This window comes from Phocoena phocoena, chromosome 5 (assembly GCF_963924675.1).
Source record: "Phocoena phocoena chromosome 5, mPhoPho1.1, whole genome shotgun sequence".
Classification (NCBI taxonomy): Eukaryota; Metazoa; Chordata; class Mammalia; order Artiodactyla; family Phocoenidae; genus Phocoena; species Phocoena phocoena.
The window spans coordinates 101,540,266-101,561,491 of record NC_089223.1 but is presented as its reverse complement, the minus strand read 5'-3'; the positions used below and the strand labels follow the sequence as shown (position 1 = coordinate 101,561,491).

The 21,226-nt window shown below is 50.8% G+C and overlaps 1 protein-coding gene across 1 annotated transcript in view; it reads right to left on the bottom strand.

Annotated features, from left to right (window-relative positions):
• The window catches only part of SLC2A9 (solute carrier family 2 member 9), a 211,039-nt gene extending 190,315 nt beyond the window's left edge, over positions 1-20,724 (bottom strand). Inside the window, 5 exon segments of the mRNA XM_065877261.1 lie at positions 4,085-4,118; positions 9,186-9,321; positions 9,431-9,505; positions 19,490-19,565; positions 20,687-20,724. Of these exon segments, the coding sequence (XP_065733333.1) occupies positions 4,085-4,118; positions 9,186-9,321; positions 9,431-9,505; positions 19,490-19,565; positions 20,687-20,724 (359 nt within the window).
• Positions 20,725-21,226: the final 502 nt, after the last annotated feature.

The following is a 21,226-nucleotide window of genomic DNA, read 5'->3' as shown; positions in this document are numbered from 1 at the left end:
TCAACTCTTGCCAGAATTTCTAGCCTGTGGGCTTGCCATATGGGTCTGGGGCTTGCCAACCCCAGGATCATGCAAGTCAATTCCTTAAAAGCTTTCTCTCTTTATTCTTCTATCAATAGCTCTATCTATCTATCTAGACATACATCCTGTCAGTTCTGGTTCTCTGGAGAACCCTGCCTGATACACTCCTCATACTACAGGATCACAGCTGATCCATCTCTGTGCCCACAGAGTCTGACAGTGCCTGGCTTGAGACAAGCATAGTAAACAGAATGGGTGGCTGGGGTGGAAGAGAGGAGTCAGAATGAGATCAGATGAGATGGGATGGGACCAAGGGAGCCAGAATGACGGTATCCATGGCCACAACCGTTGAGTTCCAGAGACTGCATTCCCATTCCAGTTTATGTGAATGGCTGTCAGGGAGCACCAATTACACAGGTGACATTGTCAGAGTCCCGCCTGGAGTTATGCAACATGGTGGTCCTGCAGGTACCCAAGGATGAAGATGGTCTCCAAACAATCAAGAAAGAGTCTGATTTGAAAAGGCATGAGCCGAGTGGAAAGAGCAAAGCTATACTGGGGTCGGAAACCTGCCAATCTTGGTTTTGCCATCGTGACCCAGGACAAGTTACTTAACCTCTGGGTCTGTTTCTTTATCAGTCGATGGGTGACTGTTATCATTCTCTCATGTCATGATTGTTAGCTGAGGGAATGTACATAAAAGGCCTGGGGAGATGCCTGGCAAGTCTGTGGTGTCTAAGTAATGGCAACCATCATTCATGGAGCTGGAGAAGACTCAGAAAGCAACAGATTTGGGGATGGGAGGAAATAAAGAATTCTCTTTAGGAAGCGTGTGGCTGAGACATTTGTGTGACATCCAAGTACAAATATCACTCTGGCAGTTGGAAATAAGAGCGGTGCTCAAGAAGTGGTCTGGGCTGGAGATAAATTAATGACAATTAACACCATGGAATTAGATAAGTCACCGAGGGACAGACTGTAGAAAAAGATTCCTAAGGAACTCCGACCAGGAAAGAGCAGATGGAGGACAGAAGACAGCAAAGGGGACTGAGTCGGAGGAAGCAGGGAGAGTGGACTCTGGCAGGAGAACTTTAAGAGGATGTGAGTGGTCAGCTGTGTGAATATGGCTCAGGGGTCAAGAAAGAAGAGCTAAGAGTGTCCAGGGCATGTGGCCACATGGAGGCCACAGGGAAGTGTAAGTCAGGGGGTTGGGGAGAGCCTGGACCATCTGGAGGAGGAGATGGATCTTCCTAGAACCTTGGCCTCGAGGAGGAGCAGAGAAGGGGGTGGGCAGTGGGTGTGGAATCAGAGGACGGAACATGGGTGAAGCACGGGCAGGGTGCAGGTTTGGATGTGGGGAGATGGGAGACTTCTGTCCAATGGTGTCCATACTCTCAGGGAAGCACAAGGCCAAGCAACCAACTGAAGGGCAGGAAGGTTTGTGAAACTGAGAAAGTGCCACCAGGGACCTCTGGGGAGCAGCCTTAAAAACCCAGCCTGGTCGGGCTGTAGGAGGGTGTGGACGGTCCATTCCCGGCTTGGTCCTGGGGAAGGAAGATGTGGGTCTCAGAGCACTGGGGGTTCATGAGGGAGGGGCAGAGGGTGAGTGGCAGGCATGATGAGGCAGTTAAGGGAGGAGGGAAGCTTCCCCTGGGGGCTTAGATTGCAGAACAACTGAGAGAAGATGGGATCCAAGCTGTGATCAGAGGGTGGCTTTTGTGAGGATGTGTCCAAAGCTGGAACCACCTAGAACTGATGGTCAGAGCTGATGAACAGTCCCAGGTGAGGCGGAAGGAGTGAAAACGGACGTGGGTGGGAGAAGAGAAGGCAGCAAGTGGGCACTAACTTATCACAGCCTGTGTTAAATCCTCCCGTGGGTACAACTAGGGCGAGGGTGCACGGGCGCAGGATGCGGGAAGGGGTGCGCTCAGAACATCCAACACAGAGGTTGAATAAATCTTCTACGCTGAGAGAGGTGAGTTGTGCTTGAGGCCAAGGATGCAGAGGTATTTGTTCATTCTTCCCAGAAAACATGTTGCAAAGGAGAAATTTTGCTGGTACCAGGAGGATGTGTGTGTGGGGTGTGGGTTGTGCTTCCTTTGGGGTCAAAGCCAGCTCTGACCTTCTACTCCCTGGTCAGAGAGGGTTGTTAAGCCCATAAGGACCCACTGCCCAGGGTTTCTGTCTGCAGCAGAAGCCTGAGACTGTGTGCCTCCCATGCAGAGGCCACCACGGAGCTGAGAATGACGCCATGTTCCCAGGACATCACGTCACAGGGGGAAGCTGCCGCCTGTGCAGGGCAAGGCCAACTGCAGATGGCTCGCACCCGAGGCAGCATGGAGCCATGGGTTCAAATCCCAGCTCTCTAGCTCGCTAGCTGTGCGCCTTGGGGAAAGTTACTTAACCTCTCCGTACCTCTGTTTCTTTATGTCAAGTAGGGAATAATAATAGGACCTGCCTCGTAGGGCTCTCGTGAGGATTAAATGAGTCAGTATATGTGAAGAACATAGTAAATGCTAAAGGATCACGAGCCGTCGGCATCACCACAGGCATCCGGGAGACCTCATGGAACGAACGGTGTCTTAGAATGGGTTCAGAGGAGAAAGGAGGGGGACCCACTTGGTGTTTGACTGGAGAACTTTAAACCGCCTCAAAATAATCCTCTAGGCTTAAATAGAATAATATCGATAACACAACCTAGTATAACATAAATATAAGCCCAGTGCACGGGGTTCCAAAAAACGCCAGCTCCTGTCTTTTGAATCTGCGGTAGCAATACTAATATTGCTGCTACTCAAGTCTGACACCCTGCTGGTGACCATCACTGTGGCCTAAAAGGTCGGATTGCTGCTGTTCCCACTGGTGAAGAGCCACGTGCCGAGGCCCCGGGGACCCACCTGCCACAATCCAGCGGCTACAGGCAACAGGACTCTGATCCTGACAATCTGATTGGGCCCACTTAGCCTGTACCTAGGGTTAAATGTTTAGAAAATCACCTCTCCTGTACTACTGCTGCTCCTTATAATAAAACCTTCAGGGGCACCGTGTGTGGGATGCTTTAACTGGTCACGTTAGAGGCAAAGCAAGCTGGGCTTGGAGAAGAATCTTCTCCCACCCAACCCACCACAGAGGTGGGATCTGAGCCCAGACCCCTTGAAGTCAGTCCCGCGCTCATGAGCCTGCGTTGAGAGTAAGGGTGCAAGTGAAGAAAAGGCACCCACCTGCATCAGCGTAGCACAAAATGTCAGCAGACGGCGAAGGCGGATGTCTTCTCCCAAAGCGGCTCCTGCGGACGGCAGCCACCTCCCTGAACTGTCTGGAGTCGTGGCCTTCTGTCCTGTCCACCCCAAGATGCGGCCCTGCTGACAAAGCCCTGTGGGCCCAGCAAGTCACTGGCTGACAGCTCTGAGCAGAAAATGCCACACATGCCCTGGCCCCAGTTCTCTGCCCAACACTTCACAGTGACTTTATTCTTAATTTTCAGGGTCAATTCTCTGTTGACTTTGGCATGGAGCTAAAGCTAACCTAAAGAAATGTGGAAAATAGGGCAGCTAGGAAGAAGGGAGAGGCAGGAAAGAAGAAGGGGAAGGGAGGAGGGAGTATTAGCTGCCTTTGGAATAATGACCACACCATAATCAATTTCGTTTTTATTTTTTTCTTTCTCTTTTTTTTTTTTTTTTGCGGTACGCGGGCCTCTTACTGCTGTGACCTCTCCCGCCGCAGAGCACAGGCTCCGGACGCGCAGGTTCAGTGGCCACGGCTTACAGGCCCATCCGCTCCGCGGCATGTGGGATCCTCCCGGACCGGGGCACGAACCCGCGTGCCCTGCATCGGCAGGCGGACCCTCAACCACTGCGCCCCCAGGGAAGCCCTCAATTTCGTTTTTATGTAAACATGTGTCAGAAACCACGCTAAGCAGTTCAAGTGCATTTCTCACTTCATCTTCACCTAGTTGATTTTCATATCCCTCAATTTTTAAATCTCTTGCCCAAGCTGCTCTGTAAGTCTTGGTAATTCCTGAAATGGTCCCCGAAGCCAATCCAAACCTGCGAGCCTGACTTACCTGTTTCCTGGAGCTTCCTCAGCCCGTTCCCCGTCTGGAGAGCAAACAGAAGATGCTTCATGAATAGAACGGCTCCCAGTAGAATCGGATATAAGCCTGGGAAATTGTGAAAGAAAGCGGCATGAATGACTAAAAGGCATCCAGCGGCTACCGTAAACATTCTGTGATGGCAATCCTGACAAGCGATCAATGATTAACATCGAGCTACTGATGGCTAGCTCAGCTTATTAAAAACGTGCCCAGCTGTGGGTCAGCAAGTTCCGGCCTGGGAGTCCAAGGCAGAGGTACCCTGGTCAAGTCACTGCCGACTGCCCTAGGGTGTCAGGACCAACCTGCCCGGGCAGCTGTGACGAAGGTCAGTAAAATGACACGCAAGAGTTGTAAAGCAAAACACAAAGGAATGCAGGTTGATCGAGTCTGAAGCCCAGAGGAGCAGGATGAGGGGTCAACTCTTGCTGCTTTGTCGATGGAGGAGTAAAATCAGCCCGTGCTGAAATACACAAGAGCCGTCACTTGGGAAGCGCTGCTCCCATGGTCACGGCCACTGCTGTTATTTTATGAATGCACGCTGTCCTCCTGACCTCTCTCTAGCTCAAAAGTGATGCAGGTGTGCTAATCCTACTCTTTTTCAGCACCGGGAGATAGATGGAGGGCTGGAGTGGCAGAGATATGTGAGGGAGAGAGGTGAGGGGCTAAGAGCGTTGCTGGGCGGCTGGGACAAGATCCAAGCTCAGCCAAGGGCATCAACAGCCTCCTTCGGAGCAGCTCACAGGGAGAGGTGAGGGCATGGGAAGCGATGCACGGTTTTGGGGTGAAGCACAGAGAGATGGGTGCCCAGGAGTCTCACCCACTTCGGGAAAGGTGGGTGACCTGTGCCTGGCTCAGGAATGAATTCAGGCCCCGGGAGACAGTGCTGTCCTGGGAGCCTGGAAAAGCCCATCCAATTCCCTTGGCATCGATTGGAAGCACCCGGGCAACCTCCTCATGGCTAATCCCATTTCTCCAGTGCCTTGTTGTTGACAAAGGAGGGCTGGAGAGCAGGAGGAAATCACCTGATCCCTGGAAGACACCTACTCAAGGTGTCTTTATCAACTGACCTCTGATGCCTGCACAGCCCGCACGCTGGAAAGATGACATTTCTGTGCCTGGGTGGCTTCAGCTGTACTTTAGGACATGCAGACACACCAAGGAAAGGCTGTGGAGCGAGGGGATTGCTTTCCCAGGCTTTTCAAACCTTCCACAATTACGCAGCTGGCGCCCACCCCTCCTTTCCCCAAGCAGTCACCCAAACTCTCTCTTGACATCTTTTTTTGCTGCAATAAATCATTCTCAGGTGCCAGGACAATTCAACCATTGGTTTAGCAGCATCTAGATAAAAAGTATAAGATGATGACAGAGCCTGAGATTTGATGTCAGACCTCAAATCCCAACTGCTGCTCCCCAGCATGTCTCGTGGGACAAGTCACCTCTCTGCAAAGTGGGGATAAGGGAATAATCACCTCATGGTCACGTACAGATCAAATGAGATGCAAGGGTATATACCTAGGAATGGAATTGCTGTATCAAATGGTAATTCTGTGTTTATTTCTTGAGAAACTATCTTCCACAGTGGCTAAACCAGTTTACATTCCCACTAATCACTCCCAGGTGTATACCTTTGAAATGGCCTGCAATGCAGCAAGCTCCAGGTAAAAATTTGCTATTGCAGTTATTGTTGAGAAATCTCTTTATCGTTCATTATTTTTATTCTGTTCCTTTATTTATTCTTTTACAAATGTCTACAGAGCTCCTACTGTGAAGCCAATACAGTGCTAGATTCTGAGAAGGCTGCAAAGAAGGGAAAGCCTGTCAGGAAATTCACAGTCTCATCAGAAGGATGAGCCACTGGAAGGGACCTACGTTTAGTGAGCACCTACTATGTCCTGGGCACCGGTTAGGCATAGCCTCACCTAATTCGAAAAACAGCCCCTGAGCTCTTGTTATCTCCATTCTACGGCTGAGCCTGCTGGGGTTTCAGAGGTCACCTCACTTGCCCAAAGCACCACGCCTTGTGGATGAGAACTGACACCTTTAAAGCGAGACCACCTGCTCTGTCTGCCCTGACACCCGTTCACTGCTGCTGTGTGGGCAAGGCCCTCACCAGAGAGAACAAGTCCGTCAGGGTGAGACCTTGATGTCAGACACCTTTCTCTTCTTTCTTTTTTGGCAGCCCAGCATCCAGACAGACTTCTCACTCGGGAGCACCTCCCATTTGTGGGTCTTATGGGCACATCCCTCTCACCTTCTCAAAAATTTCCTTCCTTCCAGCAATTATCTAATTTCAATAGCATCAATTTCTCCCTCGATCTTACATCATCCCAGGCTCTGTACAAAAACGTCTTAATGTCACCAATTAAAAAACAAAAACAAAACTGTTGGCAAGCATGTGGAGAGATTGGAGCCCTTGTACATTGCTAGTGAGGATGTAAACTGGTTCAGCCATGGTGGAAAATAGTTTGATGGTTTCTCAAAAAATAAACGTAGAATTACCATATGACCCAGCCATTCCACACCTAGATCTATACCCAAGAGAATTGAAAACAGGTGTTCATACCAAAACTTGTACATGAAAGCTCATAGCAATGCTATTCACAATGGCTAAAAGGTGGAAACAGCCCAAACATCCATCTACCAATGAAAAGATAAGCAATTGTGGTCTCTCCATACAATGGGACGTTATTCAGCCAAAGAAAGACATGAAGTTCTGACATGTTTTACAATGTAGAACTTGAAGCCCTCTTGCTAAGTGAAAAAAAAGCTAGATTTTTTTCTAGAAGGTCAACTGTTGTATGATTCCATTTAAATGAAATGTCCAGAAGAGGCAAATCTACAGAGGCTGAAAGCGGATTAGTAGTTGCCTGGGGCCAGGGGAGGAGGCGATTGGGGAGCAGCTATTAACGGGTCGAGGGGCTGCTTTTTGGGTGGTGAAAATGTTTTGGATCTACACAGAGGTGGTGGTTGTACAATATTGTGAATGTACTAAATGCCACTAACCATTCACTTTTTTTTTTTTTGGCACCGCACCAGCATGTGGGATCTTAGTTCCTGGACCAGGGATCAAAACCGAGCCCCCTGCAGTGGAAGCGCAGAGTCCTAACCACTGGACCACCAGGGAAGTCCCTGAATTGTTCACTTTAAAAATGGTTAATTTTATGTTGTGAATTTCACCTCAATTAAAAAAAAAAAAAACCTCCCCTTGACCCCATGACCTCCCGCTCCCACCTGTTTCCTTGGTCTTGTTACAGGAACTCACTGTGTCATTTTCATTTGTCTCCTCAGCTGGTGCCCATGGGGTTTTTGACCCACTGCACCTGTCAATCATCCAAAGTCAGTAGTCAATTCCCTGTAACCTCCCAGCAGCTTTGGTGAAGCTGATCACTCCTCTTCCTTCTGGGTCCTTCTACAAATTTCCTTGTCCCATCTTCCAGCCAACATGCCTCGACTAAGTTACCATTTTGAAATAATTAAAATATTTCAACCTGTTTTTTTTTTTTTAAATAAATGGTGGAATGGAATGTTCTAAATTCAGACCCTCCTCCCTACTCATCAGTTTGGTTTGAGTTGGCAGATCAAGGCTTTGGCATCCATAGTGACCCAGCTTCAAACCCTGACTCTGCCGCCCACCAGCTGTGTGACCTTAAGCAACTCAGCTACCCTCTCTGAGCTCAGCTCCCTTACCTGTATCATAAACAGCATGTCCCATAACAACATGTGTGGGGATCAGTAGCCATGTGTGGACATGATACTCAGCACCTAGCAGAGACTCATAAATTATACCTAGTTTTAAACATCTCCATCGCTCTTTCATAAAGTTCAGAGGGTCCGGATTAGATGTCAAAGAAAGGCTATGGACCAGACATGCTCAGCTCAGATCCTGCTGAGACCTGGAGGCTCACCAGAGCCCCTTCCCTGAGCTTGCTGGGTTTTTCCCGCCTCACTGGCCACCCTCCATGTTCTTCTGGGGCCTCCCCTTCTCCTCGCCCTCTTCTTTCTGCACTTGCCCCCTGGTCCCCTGGGTGACTCTGATTCCATCTCTACACTGGGGAGTCTTGTAACAGGGAAGCGCCAAATCTGACTACATGTTGGACCTGTTTCTTTTACTTTAACCTTTCTTCTCCACTGCTTTTGTTCACTACAAGGATACTGTCTACACACAATGACCTGCCTCCGGGAACCCTGCCCCTCTGCCTGAACGGTAAACCAAAGTGCCTTTGTTCACCTGTGGATGGCTACAAGAAAGAAGAAATTAACACATCTGCTCCCTGACACACCTCATCTCCGGTTTATTGGCCTGTCCTGCCGCAGGCAGCGCGAGCTTAGATTCATTTTACATTCCCACGCTTTACGTCACCAGCCCAGACCTGTGTCTCATCCAGAGCACATCGTCACTCAGATACCAAATGGAATGAAGCTGGCGAGTGGCTGGGTCAGTTCCTGGCAGAGCAAGGACCTGAAGACAGTCATGTGCCTGAGGCCAGAGCGGTCCCCATGGGCTGCACTGAGTTACTCCCTCCACTTGGATGAATAATCCGAGTCTCAAACTCACTATGTCGGAACCTGCTCCTCTACAGTCTTCCCTTCCAGGTAAATGGCATCACTGTTCTACCTGTGGTCCACGCCCCACCTCGCCCCTGAGATCTACCCAGGATCTGACCACTTCTCTTCATCATCTCCCGACCCTTTCAGGGTTATGTCCTCAGCTCTTAGCAAGGTCCACAGGCTCTGACCCTCACCGACTCATACCCAACCCATGTCCCCACCCTCTCTTCCCCCTTCCCCTCCACTCTGGCCAGCTGGACCCCTTGCTGTCCTCAAGCAAGTCTAGTACACGCTTGTCTCAGGACCTCTGGTACCTGCTGTTCTTCTGCCGAGAACACCCTGCCTCAGATTCCCAAAGGGCTCCCTGCTCACTTCCCTCTGGTCTCCACTCAAATAGGACCCACTGGAGAGGACCCCTGACCTCCTGATACTAAATACAGCCCACATAATCAACTCCTCCTTTCCGTCTACCCTACCCCTTTACTTTTGGAATGGCACCCATCACCACCTGGCGAATAGTTACCTGTTTGTTGATCCGTGTCCTCCAACAGGAACCTGTAGCCCAGAGAGCTGAGATTTGGTTTTCTGTGCTGGCCGCTCTGGTCCTCCACCTCCTCTGCCCTGCTCCTGCCCTGGCTGGCCTGCTCTCTTGCAACTGGCTGCCGGCCCAGCAGTAGATGAGGGGTGTGAAGAGAAGGAGTTGGGGGCGCTTCTTCCCCGATCCCTCCCTGGTCCGTTCAGTGGCTCCCACCCTCCAAGGCTCTCAACCGGCTCCGCAAACACTGCTCCTTCCCCGCCCTCGCACTTGGGCTGACGGCTCCCTGCTGTCCCTTGTTTCTTTCCCTCGGGGGGGGGGGGGGGGGGGGGGGGGGGGGGGGGGGGGGGCCCTCTGTAAGTCCTCCCTTCACCATCTGGGGTGGATTCTGTTTCCTCCTGAAACCTAGCCCTGCCAGCCTGTCACATCCTCTGCTGTGTCCAGCACCTAGGACAGTGTTCCGAAAGTAGTGGGCGCTCAATAAACATTCTTCACAATGAATTAGCTAATGCATTAATTAGCAGAAGAATGAATGGAAGGAAATCAATATGCTATTTAAAAGAATGAATAGATAAACGGATGGCGCAAAGCATTTTGTTTCCTTGAAAGAAAAAATGAGTTAAGCAGATGAGTTAGCTTTCATGGAAGCATAAACGGGAAAAAAAACAAAACAAAACGGTGAACAGAATCCCTGGGTTTCTCTGAATTGTGTGCTCAGTGGACCACTGAGCCTGTCTCCTCCATTGGCTCTCACTCTGAAGGTTAACATTACAGGAACGTCCTCCCAGGCAGATGCATACAGAGTCTGAAATCCCCTGGACGTTGGAGCCCCAGCTGCCAGCCCCACCTTTCCAGCCTGGTGAGGTCTGGAGGAGGCCAGGAGAAGCCAAGTGTTCCCCCTGGGGAGGGGCAAAGGGGCAGAGCAAGTGAGGGGCAGAATCAAGGCCGACACCAGCTGATATCACTGTTGGGCCCAGACCTGCGGACTCTGTCCAACTTTTACAGCCCTGACCCTGCTCCCGGGGCTATAAACGTCCCAGCAGCAGTGCAGGGGGCTCATTCCCTGAGGAGCAGCCACAGGTGAAGCTACACATGGACACCTATTCTCTGCGTGTTGCCAAGCAAGCTCCCCTCTGGGAAAGAAATCCCTCGGTCCATTCATTCATTCATTCATTCGCTTACTCGGTCATTTATTCAACAAAGGTTTCCCTGGGACTTACTAAGAGGCAGGCCCTTGGTGAGTTGCTGGGATACAGAAATGAATCAGATAAAGTCCCTCCTGGAAGGAGCTGGCACTCATAGGCACTCACAGATGCACAGCAGAGAAGTGTAACAGTGAGGAAACTGTCCGTCTGTCTATCCATCCAGCAGACATGCACCGTATGTGCGCTGTGGTCCAGGCACTGTTCCAGGTGCTGGGATGGAGCAATGAAAAAACACAGCGAAAATTCCTGTCCTCGTGGAGCTGACATTCAGAGAGGGAGAGAGATCGTAAATAAAACACATAAGTAGATGATACAGTATATTAGAATGTGAGAGATGCCATGGGGAAAAAAATCATTAAAGGAGGGAGATGGGAGTATGGGGTGGTGGGGGTAAGGAGATAGCAAATTTTTAAAAGATGGTTCTGGAAGGCTTCCCTGCAAAGGTGACATCTGAGCAAAGACTTGAAGGAAGGGAGAGGCTGAGCCACCTGGAACACTGGGCTGTGTGTTACAATCGTCAAAGACTTAAGGGGCTAACTATCCTCGCAGCCTAGAGGGAAAAGCTCTCTGGGTGGGAAGGAAAAGAGATTTCCAGCAGAAGGACAGCCGAGGGAGAAGGGCCAGAAGGGCGAGTAGCTACCAGAGAGTAGACTGAGGGGGTGGGGAGAGTGACGGGAGATCTTTCCAGAGAGGTTGGTGAGACAGGAAGATGGGATGAACACAGTTGCTTGGACTGGGTCCTGTTGGCAAGGGATTTGCTTTGATCAGTGGGATGGTGAGCGATGGAGAGATTAAGATGCTGATACTAGACCACTAACCAGCTTCAAACCCCAGCTCCACCACTGGCTCTGTGACGTTGGCAAGTCACTTAACCTCTCTGAGCCTCAGTTTCTTCCCCATCTGTAAAAGACAAGAGTCACAGAACCCACTTCACAGGACCAAGTGTCTTAGAACTGTGTCTGCATCATTTATTCCTCTGAAAGAGCACGGAGGGGCCGGGCCAGCCTGAAGGAAGAGAGGCGCATTTGAGGGCTTGCAAGGTCTTTGATCACATGTCCTAGAGCAGGACGTTTGTATGTAAAGATGATTTATCACTTTGTTCGATGCCTGATTCCTAAGCACTAGCCATCTTCCAGGCAACATGCTGGAGATACAGACATGGATCTGCCCTCTTGGGTTTGCAATCTGGGTGTAGGGGCACGGATTCCAGCATGCACCATCCAGGGTAGGCTTGCATAGTGTGTGGAGTCAAGGGGCAAAGCCTGACTCTGAAAATACCTAGAACACCAGAGAGGGCAGTGACAGCATGACGTCGGTCACTGCCACCACCTGGAGAGTTCCTTAAAAACAGATTTCTGGCCCCCACCCAGACCCACTGATTCTGAAAACCCAATGGGAAGGTCTAATAAACTATCACTCAATGTGCCCCAGGTAATTCTAATTTTCAGCAAAATTGGCAAATGCTGATCCAACACAACCCCCTCTCTTTGCAGACAGGAAGCGTGGCGTCTAGAGACTTGCCTGAGGATGTATAGCCAAGGCAAGGCTGGAAATCAGAGTCCTCGCAGCCCCATCTGCATTCATTTCCTAGGGCTGCGTGACAAAGCACCACAAACTGGGTGGCTTAAAACCACAGACATGTGTCCTCTCACACTTTCAGAGGCTAGAAGTCTGAGACCAAGGTGTCAGCAGGGCAAGGCTGTTCTCTCCTGAAGGATCCAGGGAGCATCTGTCCTGTGCCTTTCTCTCACCTGCTGTTGTCCCTCGCCATCCTTGGCTTATAGCCAAACGACTTGACTCTGTCTCCATCCTCACCTGGCCTTCTCCATGTATGTCCCCTTCTTGTAAAGACGTCGGTCATCTTGGATTAGGGCCCACCCTACTCCAGTGTGACTTCATCTTAACTAATTCCATCTGCAATGACCCTATTTCCAAATTAAGTTCACATTCTGAGATACTCAGGGTTAGGACTTCAACATATCTTTTGGGAGACACGGTTCAACCTGCAATACCTCCGAGGCTTGTGCATTCCTCCCGCTGACATATTTAATGGTTATGAGCCTCCTAATTCCAGGAAGATCTCAGGGTACTGACACTAAAATAAAACGGATAAAACAAGACTAAGGTAATAAGAAATGATGAATAAGTAATAAAACGGAAGAGGGGACATAACTGTAACAGATACTTGGGCTAGAGACGGTTTGAAGCCACTGATGAATCAGGTTCACTCTGAGTGTCTGGACTCCTGACTCCCCACGGGAGTTATCTTTACAGGAACGTGGCCAGGCGTCTGGAAAGGACCCCTTCAAGCAAAGGGAAAGTTGATGATGTGACAGTGTGTCTCCTGGACCTTCTGAACTTAAAGTTGTTACCCCCCAAGCCTGTTTCACACGTTGTTCTAGAAAATGGATGAGATAATGCAAATTAAATAACTGGGGTAAATAACATTTTTATAAATCATTGCAACTTACAAAACGTTTTCATGTTTATCAGCAGAGATAATCTTCCCCAGAATTTTGTGGGGTGGATGGACTCAGCTTACAAGTACCATGAAAGACTGAAGGACAGAGAGGTAATCAAGGCCACAAAGTGAGTTGTAAATGAGTTACAACTAAAGCAGGCTTCCTGGCTCTCAGCCCAGGCTTCTCCCCACTATTTCCCCCGTGTCCGCAAGGCTTTAATGCTCCGCACCACTCTTTGCATGGTCAGTCTGCAAAGTCATCATAGTCAATCAATCAATAAGTGTGTAAGTAAATGGCTATAATCAATTAAAATATTATACATTCTGGTTACTACTTGATTGACATGATCTCATCTGTTTTCAGCAAGCTATGAAATAGCCTATGTAGACGTCAGCTCCAAGGCTGGAAGAAAATCACAGGCTACCACCTTCCCAGCCCTGTGGGGTTCTTGTACTGGATGGTACTCAGAGAAGATGCTAGAAGGAACAGAGGCCACTCCCGGCCCCCATTATGGGCTCCAACCTCCCCTCCAACATAGCTTCCTTCCAGCTAAGAAAGACCACCACTTGCTGGAGAGTTCTCAAGCCAGTGTACATGGGGCCGAATCGACTTGAAAGGATCCTTTGAAAGGTATTGAAGAGAGCTGCCGAAATGAATAGGCTGGGCTCTGTAGCTAAGCTGGCGTTTGGAACCCAAGCAAAGATGGAAATCAAGAAATTTGCATTTCATCCCCCCGATCGCCCTGCAAGAATCCATTTTTTGGTGAACACGCAGAGACACAGAGAGATGAAGTGGCTTGCCTGGTGTCAAAGAGCAGAATTGTGTGTTCTGCTGCCTTTGTGTGTAGCCTTTTGCCAAGGGTGTCGCCCTGGTGCAGAGGTGTCTCTCCTCAGTCAACCTCTCCCAGCACTTCCTGGGACCAGGCTGCGGGCACAGCAGGGAGTATGTAGGTATGGAATTCTCCAGATGTTCACACCTGTGTCTTCTGGGCAGCAAATATTGAGGTACTAGATGTGGAAAGTTACTCACCATCCTGCAGGTTTCCGCCCAGGAAACAATCCTGCCAAGTGCACCCTTGAATCATGCTCCTGCATTGGGCATTCGTGCTGCTTCTCTGTCTCCCTCCTGTCCTAGGGACTCGGGTTGGACTTGTTCAGAGAAGCCTTACCTCCTGCATTTAGCACAGAGTTTCCCCAGAAAGCCCCTCAGTGCACCCAGAACTGCAGCCTCTGTGCCCCTCACTGCCCCGGGGTGGACATTGGCTCAACACCTCCCAGAAGTCAAAGCATGATCGGCTGGCATCGGCTGGCCAGCATCCTCCCTGCTCTGCTATTTGGCAGACGGTGGAGTATCTCCCTTCTTCCTGAGCATGGCCTTGAACTTTATAAAATGAATGGTTCCTAAGTGCCCTCTGAAGGACCAAGACCAGGGTCAGGCTGGCTGCTGAGAACAGGGACTTTTCTAAGCCTGCCCCTTGGGATTCTGATTTAATGGCTCAGGGATGGGGCAGGGCATCTGAAATTTAACAAGCACCCACCCCACTTCACCCCACCCCATCCTGAATGATCCTGGTGTGCAGCCTTCAAGCAAATCATCAGCTTTTGAATGTTTCCCAAACTTCAGCCTTAGCCTTGATGATGTGTTACTTTAAGCAGAGTTATTTATATTTTGTACCCAGCTTTGCCCTAAGACAGTGGTCCTCACCCTGGCTGTTCATTAATGCCCCTTGGGGAGTGTTATATAAAACCCAAAGCAAGGCCCCTCTGAGCTGGAGCATTTGAAAACCTCCCTGGGCAGTTGTAAGGTATGACCAGGGTTGAGGACCACAGCCTTAAGTATGATATGAATGGAATCTACTAGATATTGAAACATATGCATAAGTGCTAACATAAGAGCGTGCTTATCCACAACCAACCAAAAAGCATCCTGGGTTCTGTGCTTTGAGAAACCCTGGCAGAGGTTGCTATCACGGTTATTTGGAAACTGAGGCTTAGAGGCTCCCAAATGCTGACTCTTCTAGAATTAGGACGTTACTTGCAGAGAATTCAATTTCAGCCACCCAACTCTAAACATCATGCTTTTTCTGCCGGGTCAGGGGCAGAGGAGTGAGTGGTCCTGCCTTCCAGTGGGGTGGGATTGAGAGGTGATAGGACTCACTCTGTGTACCAGTTTGGAACATAGGCTAAGATGAGGCTCTCCAAAAGACCCACCTTGGGAATCAAGTGTGTTCAGATGGACGCAGAACTCTGCAAAGAGTCTGGCTTTACCACGCTCACCTCGTGATTAATTCCCTCTGGTTTCTTCTGAGATTAGCAAAAAGGAATAAGGTTTTACTACTATCAGAGAAGCCAACCTCTAATCCGCATTAGAAGGATCAGGTTTGTCATGATTCCATCGTTTGTGTGGCTCATAGGCTGGCCCGTGACCGTTAGTTCCTGGCAAAACCTAATTACAGGAAAGCTGTGCTCCATTTGAAAACTGGCTGCCTGTTTACTGATCCAATCCAATTAGCTTCAGATTCCGTGACCAGCTCAAGAGCAATGAGCTGCATCTTGTGTTCACCAAAGCGAGTAAGGAGGCCTCCCTTTTCCCGGGCAGCCGGAGGCAGCTGTATTTATAGTCTGATTCTTCAAGGGCACACAAAATCCCCGTCTTGATGGGCACAGTAGGAAGCCGGAAGGGATTTCCCAAACTAATTTTTTTTCCTAAAGACAACGAGTGCCTCTGATTACTAAATCCTAGCATATCAGTCCTAGCCGTGATGGGATCAGAAGAATCATCTTACAGATCTTCCTTTTAGAAATGAGGTCAGAAAGGGCTCAAAGGGACATGCTGGTTAGCAGAAGTAGAAGGGGATGGTGCTGTGTGTCCTGAGGCTGACTCTTCATTCTAGATTCTGAGCACTGTGGATGCTGAGATGAATAAGGCTTAACTCCTGTCTCCTAGGAATGAGCTATGGATGGGGAAGTGGGTCACAGACATGACGAAGGTTTCCAGCATATGCTAACAGAGGCAGAGGTGAGCCATGTGGCTGTGTTGTTTGATGTTTACCCATTCTTATATTCATTTATTCACTCATTCATTCATTCACAGTATGTACCAAGCATCTATTGCATGTCGGGACCACGCTGTTCAAGGCATCATGGACCCAGGGCTGAACAAGGCAGAGAAAGTCCCTGTCCTCCTGGCCCTTCACACAGTGGTTAATCAGACAGGAAACAAGCATGCGCGTGAATGGATGTTTAGGTACAATTATGGAAAACTCTAGAAAGTGGCGTAAGGTGGTATGAGAGAGAGCGTCGGGATTCTGACCTAAACTGAAGAGTGAGAATTAACCCCACGTGGACGTAGGTGGGGTTGGCAGTGGGGCCTGGTGAAAGGAGCAGCGGGCGGGGGGGGGGCCGGGGCTGGAAGGGGCTTGTGTGTGAGGGTGTGAGAGACCAGCGTGGCTGGAGCCGCAGCCGTGTGGTTGGGCAAGTCCTGCCTTGGAGACGAGGTTAGGGAGGCGGGGCTGCATCCTGAGAACAAAGTATTGAAGGTTTCTACATTTAGGTGGGGGGTCGAGGGAGACAATGAGGCAGGCTCTTACAGAGGCCTCTCGGACAGCCCATGTTGCTGGGCCATTAGCGTTGGGGGGAGATTCGAGGATGGTGACCGAGTGGAAGCAGGAAAACCCAATTTGGTCCATACAAGCGGTGATGGAGGCTTGGACCAGAGCGAGGCTAGGAGCTGTGGACGACTCATGACGTGGTTCCAGGGACCACAGGAGACCACCCGTGCTGAGGCCCGCACACACAGCCTGGCCCACGGGAACGGGAGACCTGGCTTAGCCCGTCCTGCCCTCAGACCGTGCCGGATAGGCGACCGTTACCCTCCTTCAAGCTCTCCAGGAAGCCTCAAGGGAAGACAGCGCAGCACTGTGGGCAGCGGAGGGACTTCGGCTTCGGAGACACACGGAGCAGTTCTGATTCTGCTGACTTAGCTGTGTGACCCTGGGCAAGTTGTGTAAACATGCTGAGCCATGATTCCCACCTCGAGAAAGGAAATGGGAACCTCCCTCTGCAGGTCGAGGGCTGCAGCAAATGAAGATGTGGTGAGCCAGGCCCTGAGGGGCAGCTCGCTAAAATTTGCCCCCTCCCTCCATCTTTTGTAGCACGTATTTCTCTCTCCATCCTCTTCCAGGGCTAAAGAGTCTCTGAATATCTAACTCAACTTCCTCTTCTTGTCCTGTGCTCCGTGAAAATCAAATTTCTGCTCTTAGTGGCTTATTATAACTGCCTTGAGTCTGTGACGTTGGAAGATATTACTGGAAAGAACTAAGATGGTTTGTCTTGCAATAGATGGGATAAACAAGTGAGATGCTTCATTGTGCCAGGCCGCTCTGTCCACCAGCGCAGGTCTCCTCACCAGCCTGGCTCTGTCAGACACCTATCTACCCATCCCTGGACTGCTTCCTTCTGTCTCAGAGGGCTTCCAGGCAGATGCTGGGTGTATCCGAAACACCCACCTCCCTCTGTTCTGCTTCTCTGCATCATACGCATCTCTTAAAGCTCAACCCAAGTCTTGCCTTTTCCAAGAAATCCTCAATATCTACCCAGAAATTTTCTGGAGGTAGTACTTTTTATTTTTTACTTTTTACTTTTGGCTGCGTTGGGTCTTCGTTGCTGTGCACGGGCTTTCTCTAGTTGCGGCAAGCGGGGGCTACTCTTCGTTGTGGTGCGTGGGCTTCTCATTGCGGTGGCTTCTCTTGTTGAAGAGCACGGGCTCTAGGGCATGTGGGCTTCAGTAATTGTGGCGCATGGGCTCAGTAGTTGTGGCTCGTGGGCCTACTTGCTCCACGGCATGTGTGATCTTCCCAGATCAGGGCTCGAACCTGTGTCCCCTGCATTGGCAGGCGGATTCTTAGCCACTGCGCCACCAGGGAAGCCCCTGGTTGTAGTACTGTGGTTTTTTTTGCAGTACGCGGGACTCTCACTGTTGTGGCCTCTCCTGTTGCGGAGCACAGGCTCTGGACGCACAGGCTTAGCGGCCATGGCTCACGGGCCCAGCCGCTCCGTGGCATGTGGGATCCTCCCGGACCGGGGCATGAACCCGTGTCCCCTGCATCGGCACGCGGACTCTCAACCACTGTGTCACCAGGGAAGCCCCTGTAGTACTCTTTTTAAAATGGAGAAACTAAGCTTAAAACACTTAGTATCCATGATCAAGTCCAAATTCCTCAGCCAGATATGCACTAGCCTTCACTGCTTGGTCTCACTATCCATTTCTAGCCAAGAAGTAACAAATGAAGCATCCCTCTCGCCTCCCCAGTCCCATGGCAGACATTATTAATGACTCGGACAACTCTTCCCACTAAGCCCAGATTCAGCTTCAGAATCCTTCTCAACACAGCACTACAAGCATCAGGGGCACCCAGACACCTGGGTGGGAAAGGGCGTGCCGCCCGCCTGTCCTGGCAGCTGCCTTGATGCTGCAGTGTGAGTGCCACAAACTCGGAGCCTGTGTGCACTTACTCCTTGCCCTGCCTCCCCTACCTACTCACCGCTGCCCAACACCAAGTTGCCTCCTTCCTAAGATGGTCCAGAGCAGCCAAGAGGCATGAATGACCCCTTCATCTGCTCGAGGATTCTGCCCCGGGGCTGCCAGCACCAAGTTCCTCCTGAGCCCAGTGACTCTGGGAGGAGCTCAGAACGGCGAGCACACCCTTCACTGATTTGTGTTTTAATCACAGGGGATGAGAGCTGAAAAGGGAAATTATAAACATGGGTTAGGCTTTATTCTGGACAAGCTTCTGCACTAAGAATTCCCATGGCCTGGTTCAGCAGAGGCCGGGTTCCTCTGAAAGTTTGTCATTCTTTTTTTTTTTTTTTTTTTTTTTTTTTTTGCGTTACGCGGGCCTCTCAATGCTGTGGCCTCTCCCGCCGCGGAGCACAGGCTCCGGACACGCAGGCCCAGCGGCCATGGCTCACGGGCCCAGCCGCTCCGCGGCATGTGGGATCTTCCCAGACCGGGGCACGAACCCGCGTCCCCTGCATCGGCAGGCGGACTCTCAACCACTGCGCCACCAGGGAAGCCCGTTGTCATTCTTAAAATATGTATGTGGCGAAGCCCCTAGATGGTCAAATCCTTTCTCCATCCCTAAGGGGCTGAGTCTTCCTTGTTGGTTATCTAAATATGGCTGTTCTCTGATTTCATTGTCAAGGCCTGTGTCCTACACTCATCTACTCAATTACTCAATCAATCAGTCATCAATACTGACACCTACAGAGTACCTGACCGACCTGGACTTGTCCCGGGGGCACAGAGGTGGACAAGCCACCTGGTCCATGCTCTTGTGGGGCTGACTTCCTGGTGCTACCGTCTGAAATCCGGGATGAGGCTCATGCAAGCGATTCCCTTGAAGAGCCATAGGACCTCCTGTTCTTAAACCCGAGGGCTCATGTCTCCCCAAGCCCTGGCTCCCTACAGATCCCTCCGTCCTTCTCAGGGGTTCCCCCCACTTCTCACAGCTCTCTCCACATGCATCCCTGGGGACCTTGCTGTCTTCTCTGATTCTTTCCCCATGAAGCCTTCTACCAGTGCCCACTCCCTGTCCCCAGTCTACCCCACCCCTGTCAGTCCTGACAGGCAGCACGTAGCTTTCCCCAGAGTCTTTCTCCCGGTCCCCACAGGGACACAAACGGAAGAAGGAGGATGACGAACTGGGAGAATCATAGACTCACACAAGATAGAGACAGCGGGGAGTCCACTGAAATACATATTCGGTGTATGTTTTTGTTTTCAAGTTTAAGCCATTTAATTCATTAACAACTTTAAGTGAAATGCACACAGGAGGCGCTGGTTCAATTCCGCCCTGTCAGCAGGGACATTCTGACACCTCTGGAGGGGCAGGATCTCCCGGTGCATCCCAGACCTGGAGAAACCACGCAGCGTTTGCCTTTGGTGGTGGCAGTGAGACCACAGTCAGAGCCAGTCGCCTGGTGTCTTATGCGGCTTCATTTTCACAAGCCCGTAGCCTCGGCCCAGGGGCAGCCGGAGCCCAGAACCTGGGACCCGATGCGTTGCACTCAAACCTCACCTCCTCTCCCTGCTGCCTGTGATTCCAGACAAGTCCCTTCACCTCCTGGGCCTTCTGTCCCCTGATCTGTAAATAGGGGTGAAGACCATGAGACCAGCCTCACAGGAGGGCTGTGCGGATCGAGCCAATGTGTGCGCGGTGCTTACGATAGCATCTGCTGCTTAGGAACGCTTCATAACAGGCGGGGAAATCGAGGCTCAGAGGGGAGGCTGTCAGCCCGAGGCCACACAGGAAGACAGGGGCAGAGCGCCCCAGAGCCAGCTCCCTCCGCCACGCGCTAGCTCCTGAGGCGTGTCAGAGGCCACTGGCTCTCAGGTGAGGGGTTTCCTCTGTACCTGGGCATGGGGTCGGGACACGTAGGAAAGCGCCAGTGTGGCTGCTGACCTTTGAACCATAGGGATCTGGGATCACTTGGCTTTGGACTGACTCCACCGTCAATCTCAGTGCTAAAGCCCATCAATCCATCCCCGAAGTCCTGAACCCTGGTCCAGCACGGGCCCTATTGCCTTCTTTTAACATGCTGGCCTCACTTTCTACCATTTGCTTTTGATGATCTGGGCCCCACTCCCTGAAGAACACTGCTGGCCTGCAGATTTCTGAGGTCCTAGGCCTGGCCCCTCCTCAGCACCTGGGCTGGGCTTTGTCTGCTGTGCCGCCAAGATCCCTGGTGTTTGCCCTCGGTCCCGTGCATCAGCTCTCTCCAGTGACTCAGCATGAGGCCAACCTAAGTCCTCCTTCCCGCACCTGACGCCCGGCTCCCCCAGTGCTGCCTGGTTGCCCATGGTACCCTTGGTCCTTGACCCTTGGCCTTCTCTCAGCGCCAGCAAGAAGTTCGCCTGGGATCAGCCTGCAGGGGTCCTAGGTCCCTCCCCTCAGTCCCGGCTGCTTGACCCTGAGCCACGATTGTTTCTTCCAAACTTCAGTGTCTGTGTCTGTGAAATGGGAATAACAACAGAAAACCCCACCTCACTGGCTGGGAGGGATTCTTGGATCCTCGGGAAAGCTCTCTCTGTGACTGCCTCGGACAATCTATTGGGACAACACCAACGATAAATGGTAGCTGTTGCTATTAGACCGGAGTTCACAGTTAGTCCACATGTTTCCATTTTCACACTTTTTGTAACGAAGAAAAATATACATAGCATAACAGTTATGAACACAGAGGTGAGAGCTAGCAAAGTGTGGGTTCTACCTCTTGCCAATTGCGTGACCCTGCACGAGTTTCCTTAAACCTCAGTGTTCATTTCTTCATCTGTAAAGTTGAAAAATGATACCTAACTCACG